Below are 10,538 nucleotides of genomic sequence, written 5' to 3' on the forward strand. Positions count from 1 at the left end.
TAATATTGATTTAGTAACACTTAATAGTTAGTTACACACCCAACACAATTTAAAATATAAAAACAGACCATAATATTAAAAGAACACTAAGTTGAAAACTTAGTGTTAAAACATTACACAAACCATTGTAAACACAACAAATATTTTTCAGTTACGGGTATGCACCCAAACATCATTTGCAACATCCCAATCTTGATGAACACGAATGTTAGCAAATGGGTAGATGATATCCTGATTGGTGCTGTCAAAACGGACCAGATACTCAGTTTCTCCGATTTTGCTAGCAATTCGACCAACCCACCAACCATCGTTTGCAAAATCATCCACCTTTTGGCCGAGAACAAAGTCGGTAACAAGAACATCAGTAGGATTTGGGCTTATTTTATCGGTTGTCACAAACTCTCTAAGAAACCCGGAATGATCAGCTTCAAGCATCAAGCAGGGTACAAAATTGAACGATGTAAGTCTTCTTCCCACCCGTGACATTATGTTGACATCATAAAACAAACCGAAGAACCCAGAACTCATATCAACAACTTCAATCCTATCAGCTCTCTTAAATTTCATTGTTTTACAAGCGATTTTTGTTGAAGTAGGAGAACATATAATGGAAAACATAATATAACAAGGTTAACATACACATATATCGGATTTATAAAACTTTAATGAAAATCAAATGAGGAGATAAAATTCATTGGTAAATTATCGTTTTTAAACTTTTTTGAAACTTTATCGTTTTTTTAAAAAACTTTTTTGAAAATCATCTAACAAGACTAAATTCACTGGAAAAGCATCATTTTTTGCAACTTTTTTGAAATTTCACGGAGGAGATTAAATTCATCTGAAATGCGTCCGAGGAGATGAATTTCAAAAAAACGTCAATTTCATCTTTTTTTGAAAACTCACGGGCCTGATAAATTTTGTTCGAAAACCATGGTTTCTGTGGAGATGATTTTGGATTGAAAAGTATTGCGGAAGACAGATTTCAATGCAAATCTCACGTCAGCTTTACACGTGTCAACATGTGACTAGTTAACCAAATCTCATGTCACGAACCCATATGTGTCGCCGGAGATGATTTTCCTAGGACTATTTTGGGAATTTTCCCCCAAATTTGCAATTAACTCTATTTTTAAACTAAGTTTGGCATATATAAAAGGGAATATTTCATAGAATAGTAACCAACTTTCAAAAGTGTTCCATTTAAGTAACTCATGCATATTTTTCTCAAATCGGGTCACTAAATCTTCAAATCGAGTCTCACCGATTTTTTTGTTTGATAAGACAGAAATAGAGGATAAGAAGTGGGGGTCGGAATTTGCAATGTAGGTAGTTATATTTTAAAAAAATTAAAAAACGTTAATTATATTAAAATTTAAAAATATCAAATAAAATCCACGCTACCACTCAACGTCAACGTCAACATAAAAAAAAAAGATAAAAAGATTTTCTATGTGAAACAAAAATTAAAAGCGTTAAAAAAACATGTTAAAACCTTTAATTTAATAAAATATAAAAGTTGCGTGACCTAATTAGAACACTTTTTAAAGTTGAGTGACTTAATTAGAACACTTTTGAAACTTGGTTATATTCTAGGAAATTGCCCAGAAACGTTATAAAATATTGTATTTGAAGTATTTCAGAAAAATAAAAACTAGACGTGATTAACCCAAAAAACGGGAAATTTGTCGTATGATCTCTCTCCCTCCGTCAGTCTCCTTCCGAATTCATCTTCAACAAAATCTACAAACCATTTCTCCATCGTTTCTTCATTGTTAAAAGAAAATAGAAATAAATTGAATCTTTGGTATAATATACTCTAGCAATTAGCAAGCATGGATGAAACGACGGAGTTATCATGCCCGGACAACGACATGATGAACCCAGCATTGACGATGACCACCCAGGTCTCTGCCATCTTGGTTCTGTCTCATGTTTTCCAGATCTTCCTCAAGAAACTGGGCCAGCCTGCACCCCTTGCTCAGATTCCATTCCATCTCACACATTCACCATTCATTCTTTCAATTGCATGCATGCATGCTTTTGTTTTTCTCTTTTTATTATTCAAATTATATGTTCTGTTCTGTTCTGTTGTATTACATTGAATTGCTCGAAATCCTAGGAGATATGATCACGTATTAATTCACATATGCTGTTTATATTATACGAATATGCCTTACCTTTCATTTATGATCTTTTTCTCTAATTTAATTACACAATTTTGCCCTTGTGTAAACGAGCTTAGCTCTTGAGTTGTTTTATCAAACTTGGGTTCAGCTCGTTTATTATTTTTTAATTATTTATATATGTTTTTAATTATTTTACATACGTTTTTAATTATTGTTTATATAATTATAATAAAAACTTTAAACTTGCCTAAGCCCGGATGTCTAGTGTGAAATCAACATAGAAGTCCAACATAGGTAAACTTAAAAATACACAAGACTAGTTACGGCTCGAGTGCTCGACGAGCCAAAACAAGTTACCCAATCAAAGCTCGGCTCGATAACTAAACAAGCTTTATTTGAGGTTTGAGCTCAAAAAAGCTTGCATCATTTCTAGCTTTTTATCAATCTAATCTCGATTGGCTCGCAAACGGCTTGGCTCGATCTGGTCTCAGTTTGAAATTATGTGATTTGCAGAGTGAATATTATAAACATAAATTACAATTCATTTAAAGAGTGAGGTGACTGTAGTAAGAATCTTAGTCTCATAATCCAAACCAAATACATCCCTAGGCACCAATTACATGATAATATTTCTTGTAACGTCCAACCGAGATTATCAGTTTTACCCCCCAAGTAGAGACTTGACAGACTGGGATGTATTATGTACTGTAAAAAACGTGAAATCATTTTTGAAAACATAGAAGAACAGTCGCCCCAATCCAAAAATGATTAGCTGTAGTGTTCTTCTATCAAGTCTGGTCCGCTGTCAATGCGTCCAAAGCGCGTTGATGAAATTTGAGGCAATGCATTTCTTTTAAACCTAATATCTCTCCCACCCACAGCTGATGTGGGATTTGTTTAGGGTGTTAAATCTTTTTATGATCAGTTCTGCATAATGTTAAACTATTGTATTGTTCTCGCTGAGACCCTCTGGCTTGAAAAAACCTTATCTTGACATGTATAGCATGAGTATCCTAAACAACAACAAAACTAAAGGCACAAAAATTTATAGCAGTAACACAAAATGGTGAGCAAACTATAGTAGTAACAGATAAAAGAGGAGAAACACATGAAAAGGGTAGCCATAAGTCGTTCAAGATAACATATTCGCTCCCCTAAAATTATTTATACGCCAAGACTGAGCTATGGTCAAAATCTATATATTATGCATTTCTTGTTGATTAATAGTTTAATGCTGCATAACGTTCAACTATTATACTGTTTTAGTTCTTTATTGGGTTCTTTTCTATACCACAGGCAGGGTTTGTGCTAGGTCCATCGGGTTTATCAAGACTACCATCAATGCACGTCTTCTTCTTTCAAAACTTTGCTGTTGATTTCTATGAAAGTATGGCATTATACTGCAGAATAACCATCATGTTTCTGTTAGGCCTTGAAATGGACATCTCTTACTTAATGAGAAACTTATGCCCCGTAATAATCATCGCGTGCGGGGGTTGTTTAATGTGCACAATATTTGCATCCGCCATTTCCTTATTCGTATATGAAGAAACCGGATCACGTGGTTCGCGATTCACATTAGCATTAGTCATCACAGTGGTGTTAGCCAACACTGCATCTCCAATTGTGTTTCGTATGGCTGCAGATTTAAAGTTTGCCACTTCAGATATTGGGAGATTAGCTGTATCTTCTTCGTTAATCGGTGACATGTGTGCTGTGTTTATTTTGGTTATAATATCTGGTGAGAAACATAAACGAACGGTTAACGGTTGGGCACTCATGGCCTTTTGTTCACTTTTACTTCTTGTGGGAGTTATTATTTTTACCACGCATTTAGTTAACTGGCTTAATAAACGAAACCGAGAAGAAAGAATCTTCAAGCTGTTGAAGTTATGTTACTTTGTTCAGTTATTCTTGTTGCTGCAATGACATTAGAAACTATGGGATTTAGCAGCATAATAGCTTGTTTTCTAATGGGGTCCACTTTCCCTCGTGGTGGGAAATCGGCTCGAACGTTATTAGCTATTCTTACATATACGGTTCGCAATTTCATTTTCCCAATTTATTTTGGGTACACAGGGTTCAAAGCGGATACAAGTTATTTAAACGAGTTAAAACGAGTTGCAATTGTTTTGATGATTATTGTGTTGAGTATTGGTGGTAAGATTGTTGGGACCGCTGCTGCGTGTTGGTATCTAAAGACACCGTTAAATGAAGGTGTTCTTCTTGCTTTTTTGATGAACATGAAGGGTCATGTGGATATTTTGACTTTGACCACAGCTATGCAGAATAAAGTAAGTTATTTTTAACTTGATTTGGTTATGTTTTATGTTTTTGTATTGTTGCATTTTTAGTGTGTCATTATCAACATATCTTAATGAAGTTGACTTTAGTTGACAAAGATTGTATCTTTTTGCATAATAAGTCAACAAGTAGTTAACTAACTTTGTAACAAATATACTTACAAGTTTTAAAGTTCATATACTTGACTTTTATGTGTGGATTCAAGTTTGAAAGAATTAGTTTTCAGTGTTTAGATAAACATATTCTGCTTTTGTTACTAAATAATAAGTTTTACACCAACACTGTCTCAAGCAACTCATTTCATTACATATAAATAGATGATTAATACTTGTCAGTTAATATTTTTTACTAATGCAGGTGTTGAACAGTTCCATATTTTACAATTTAATGGTTTCAGCTGTAGTAATTAACTCCCTAATCTCAGCTTCACTAATTAGCTTCTTGGTAAGAAGAGAAAGTAACACGATTGGTGTCAAACACATACCCATGGAATATCACAGTCCTGATAAAGAATTAAACTACTCACGTGCGTGCATAGTCGCCATCCGGTCAACTGTATGGTCAAACTCATTGTATCTCTAAGGGGATCCGACAGCGTTCCCATTTCTCCATATTTAATGCATTTAGTCGAGCTTCCTGATAAAACAAAAAGAAATTCAGCTTTTTATGATCAAGAAGAAGACGAGTTTAGTGATGAATCAGATGACGATAGTAATGACGCGGTGGAAATAAACGAAGCAGTCGATATGTACATTGAAGAAACAAAAATGATGGTTCATCAACTTAAAACAGTTGCACCTTTTTCAACCATGTATCAAGATGTTTGTGCGTTTGCTAGTAATGTTCGGGCGTCGTTTATTGTTCTTCCGTTTCATAAACATCAAAGAATTGACGGGAAATTTGAGAATGATAAAGATGGTATTAGAACTACCAATCAAAAAGTGTTGAGAAGCGCTCAATGTACAGTGGCGATTCTTGTTGACCGCGGTCATATTACTACGGGTTCTGAGTCGTTGCAGCAGATTGCAATTTTGTTTTTTGGTGGGCCAGACGACCGTGAGGCGTTGGGGTTTAGTAAACGGCTTAGTACACATCATCATTCTAGTGTTACTATATTCAGGTTTTTACCGACGTCAGCAAAAGATGCTAATGAAAGGATTAATGTTTCCCGAATGGAGGATGATGTTGTAGTTTCGATACAGAACCGGGAAACAGAAGTTGATGAGGCGGATAGTTCTGCCTTAGCAAATTTTTATCACAGGTATGATCAAATAATCTTATTGTTTTATGTTTTATGTTTTATGTCAAAATAATTTAATTGTATTTTCAGGTATGTGACATCAGGGAAAGTGAGATTTGTTGAAAAGTATGTGGACAACGGGGCGGAAACAGGAATGGTATTAAGAGACATGATGGAGACTTACTCGATGTTTATAGTAGGTAAAGGTGGTAGAGGTGAATGTCTTTTAACTACTGGAATCAGTGACTGGGAAGAATGCCCGGAGCTCGGTCTAGTAGGTGATTTCCTGGCTTCTAGTGAGTTTGATATTAGCGGTTCGGTTTTGGTTGTTCAACAACACAGATGACCTTTGTTATAGATGGCTGCGCGCTATAAATAGTTTCTCTTCAAAACAAGCAGCTTGAATCTTTCAAGTTGGAAAGAGTATAAAGCATTGCATGCAGCGCACGAGGCGGTCCAACCATACAAGCTTTGTGCTGTTGAAATTGAGAAGTTTTTGGTCAGTTTTTCGGGAAGGGTATTTTGGTCTTTAAAAATGGTGGTATATTTATGTTTATCTATAGGTTTTCATTGTTTTCATCCTGCTAAGTGAAGCAAGGGAAAACATTATAGAGAGCAGAATCAGTTTTAACTTCTATTGTACAAAATAGATGTGACAGTTAATTTGTATTGTTGTTAACCAATGCAAGTATACAAATCTCTATTTGCTCAATTGATGTATGAATTCACCAGTTTTACACCAATAAATTAATTTGAATATGTAAAAGAACATAACAAGCATATTTTATTGAATAAACGAACATAAGCGACTTCTGGTCAGACAGTTCACCAAACGTTGGTTCATTTACGGGGCCTACAAGCTAAGCATTATACTGATTCTATGAGATACACCTCATAGAGTACGCAGACAACGGGGATGCACCGAAAGCTCTAGGGTGGTCACTCTCTGACCCGTAACCCTAGGCTGTCAAACGTGACCGCATTAGTGGTTGCAGTTTGTTTTTAAACCGAATTCACGGTGATACGTGGCTAAACTCGGTCTTTTTCCGTTTATTGTGTTTTGTTATTTTAAATGGTTAGTTTGGTGAAAAATTCATGGAACCCATGGGCGTCCTACTATCCATTTCTCAATTTGTTTTTGTGTTTTTTGTTGGAGTAATCATACGTGGTGATTCAGGGATACTCCAACTACCCACATTTTGTTTCGATAGGTCGTTATTTAGTTGGTACAGTTAAAATGTCATGGAACGCTCATGGGCCGTCCAACTCTATTGTATTGATAATTCGTTAATTAGTTGGTACAGTTAAAAATAAAATGTCATGTAACGCTCATGGGCCGTCCAACTCATTTATTATTATTCGTTATTTAGTTTGGTCGGTTAAAACGTCATGTAACGCCCATGGGCTGACAAAGTCAATTGTCTTATTAATTCGTTAATTTGTTGGGCCATTTAAAATGTCATGTAACGTTCATCGGAGGCCCAACTCCCAAATTGATGTTATGTTATTTAGCTAGGCCAATAAAATGCCATGAAAAGCTCATGGGAAGCTCAACTCGCAAAATTACTTTTAGTATGCTGACAAGTTGGGAAAATAAAATGTCATGGAAAGCTCATGGGAAGCCCAACTTACCAAAGAAAAAATTGTTTATTCATTTATTCGATTTCAGTTAAAAAAAATTATGATTCGACTTATTCACTTACTTCAAAATATTTTGATCCTCATGATACGATGCAAATCACCCCATTTATAAAGGCAAAGCTATTATAAGTTATCTAAAAATAATTAAACTTTTATTATATATTTGGTTTCCTCAACTTATCATTCACCTTATAAATCTTTATTTTTGTTCCTCGTAGAATGTCGTCCTTAATAAACCACTGTCGTCCTCAACATCAATTGTCTGGTTATCATGACCACCGTATGGCCACTTGTATAGCCAAGGAGATAGCTATTGCGATTCCTAGGATAGTAACCAAATTCAAAACATCAATGTAACTGGTCCAACATTTTCCACTAATCTCCCTGCTGGGACCTGCGAACTATCTACCTCCACTCATCCTCACAACAAGAAACGTAAGAACCTTGCTGCAACCAATACCACCCAACCGCAAGCCTCTTTGACTTTTCCAAACAAGAAACCTTACTTCGGTCCTTACCCGTTATGCTCCATTGGTAACTATCATCACCCGGTTAAATCCCTATGCCGCCGTTGCACCCAATGTCACTGTTATGGCCATTTTTCTAATACTTATTGCGTGTCATCTTGTACAAAAGCCGTTCCGCAACAATATGTGACGTCTACTCCTAGACCCGCTAGTACACCGTATGCCCAACCTGATGCCCCTACCACCCGTGCTTGCTACCATGGTGGAGACTAATCATATCCGCGATATGTGCCCCCAAGTTATCTATGCTAACCAAGTTCAAGCTATAATTACACCCTACTACATTACCCATGCCATCAAGTTCAAATAATCAATACCTCGTCTTTCAAGCTCCTCTCGTCAAGCAAGATCATTCGTACCAACTAAATAACGAACTATCGAAACAAAATATGGGTAGTTGGAGTATCCCGTGAATCACCACGTATGATTACTCCAACAAAAAACACAAAACAAATTGAGAAATGGATAGTAGGAGTACCCATGGGTTCCATTGATTTTTCACCCAACTAATCATTTCAAATAAGAAAACACAATAATCGGAAAAGACCGAGTTTAGCCACATATCACCGTGAATTCGGTTTAATAATAATCGAGCCGAACATAACCGAGCAGGCCTTTGCTCGTTGCGTGGATCGTTTACAAACCGAATCGAACAGAGCGACATGTTTACAATCGAGCGAAAAACGAACGAGTGTTTTCGAGCGAGCAATGAACAAGTTGGAGCGATAAGTGATTTGGATAGCCCTAAATACCATACTGCAAAACCAATATCTCACCCTTCTATATTTTTTTCAATTAATAGTTGGTGTAGGAAAAAAATAATGGGTGAAATGTTTTTTGTTTGTCTAAAAGTTCTTTGGAATAACAACTTTCGGTGATTGTTTTCAAGGTCGCTATTTTTTTATAAATATTTGTAATACTATTTATTAAAAAATACACCATAAAATCCAGTGTTTTATCTTTAATTTAATTAGAATATTGCTATACCAGTTTTTATCGAGTTTTCTCATGTACCAGTTTTTATCGAGTTTTCTCCCTAATAGGTGTAGTTAGAAAATTTATTTACCAAAGAGGTGTAATTTGTAACTTATTTACAAAATTGGATTCTTTTTATTTATATTCTCCTCTCTCCAATTTAATAGTCATTACTATCATTAAGTTTTTATCTTTATGTAATGTTTTTTTTACTAATTATTTTGTTAACTTTTGAATTATAAAATATTCTTATTTATGTTCAAATGAACAAGGCATGTTAGAAAAGCCGATATCATTTTAAAAAATCAATATGAACTTTCTAACATGTGTTGAACGTAAACTTACAACAATGATATTATATTTTAGAAACTAAAGGGTAAATTATGTTTTGTATGCCATTATTTTTTCACTTTAATATTAAAAAAACAATGGAAATTATATAAAAATATGATGGTAAAATTATTTGATTATCAACTATATTATAAGTCAAATTTTTGGTGAGGTGGCAAGATGATTAAGATGTGAAATAAGATGTCAGAGGTTCAAACCTCATATAGTGTAAACAATTTAGTCGTTCAAAAAAAGAAGAAGAAGAATTTGAGCAGGTTACCCTAATGGGCTGAACCCAAAGACGAAAAGAAGCAAATAATGTCTAGTATGTTAGGAAGAACCAACAAATGTATTCGTAAATTGATACGAACTACTTCACATAAAAAACTATATTATATTTATTATTACACTTAAGATATGGTTTATTTGAAAATTTATGAGTTTTGAGTAAGGATTAGTATGTATGAGCTTATCTTAATACTTAAAATTGTAATTTAGCTTATAATTTATTAATCTATGTTGTAATAAATAAAATAATAAGAAGAAGAAACATGACATAAAAGAACAAAAATAAAAACTAGTAAATAATAACATACTTTATTTCCTAAATTACTTAGTTGTTAAAACTAAGTAAAATGAATATTATTATTTTCTAATAACAAGTAAAAGTGGATATTTGATAACGTTTAAACATTCAAAAAATAATTTTATATTAAAAAAGTTAATAAAACAATGACTCCGTAGTTTAAAAAAAAGTACTAGAGGTGAATTAAAGAAAAAGGTAAAAAAAAGCGGTATATGAAAAGAAAAAAACAATTCTAATAATAATGACTAATAATTATGTTTAATTCAACTATATTAGTAAAAAGGAGACACAAATAAAAAAGTACCCACTTTGGTAAGTAAGTTGCAAATTATACCTATTTGGTAAATAACTTTTCTAACTACACCTATTTGGTAAAAAAACTCAGTTTTTATCTCCCGTGTTATGGAATTTGTTTTACATTATTCGTTTGCAATATTTGTAAATTTTTTAGGATTTTAATTTTATTTATTGTAAGAAAGTTAAGAGAAAAAAAAAAATAGAAACCGGATAAATATATAATTGAGTAGGTAAAACTATTTAATTGGGGTCTAAATTTACACCGGCTAAGAGATAAAAAGATAGAAGCTGGTTAAATATTTAATAGAGTTGGTACGGTTGGTAAACTGTTCAATTTTGGCGGCTAAAATTAGACGTCTAAATAAAAAAAAAGACGGCTAAGTGAAGCTTTAGCCTACAAGCTGAGTTCGAGCCGACTAAGAAGAAATATTTGGAGTTGTCTAAGTGAATAAACACATATCCCGAAACCGGCTAAGAGTCAAGGATGTCGGCTTAATAACCATAAACTT

The 10,538-nt window shown here is 33.9% G+C and overlaps 1 protein-coding gene and 1 pseudogene across 1 annotated transcript; one reads left to right on the forward strand and one right to left on the reverse strand.

Annotated features, from left to right (window-relative positions):
- Positions 1–147: 147 nt before the first annotated feature.
- On the reverse strand, positions 148–567 carry LOC143589268 (protein AGENET DOMAIN (AGD)-CONTAINING P1-like). Its single transcript, XM_077070088.1, has one exon. It carries the CDS (start codon positions 565–567, stop codon positions 148–150), a length of 420 nt encoding a protein of 139 aa, XP_076926203.1.
- A 1,268-nt stretch (positions 568–1,835) lies between these two features.
- LOC143589269 (cation/H(+) antiporter 1-like) lies at positions 1,836–6,324 on the forward strand (annotated as a pseudogene).
- Positions 6,325–10,538: the final 4,214 nt, after the last annotated feature.

This window comes from Bidens hawaiensis, unplaced genomic scaffold (genome assembly GCF_021521415.1).
Source record: "Bidens hawaiensis isolate Kalapana, Puna unplaced genomic scaffold, B.hawaiensis_p1.1 tig00037291_1, whole genome shotgun sequence".
Taxonomy (NCBI): Eukaryota; Viridiplantae; Streptophyta; class Magnoliopsida; order Asterales; family Asteraceae; genus Bidens; species Bidens hawaiensis.

Coding starts and splice junctions, on each gene's coding strand:
- LOC143589268 (XM_077070088.1), bottom strand. CDS start 567: ATGAAATTTAAGAGAGCTGATAGGATTGAAGTTGTTGATATGAGTTCT.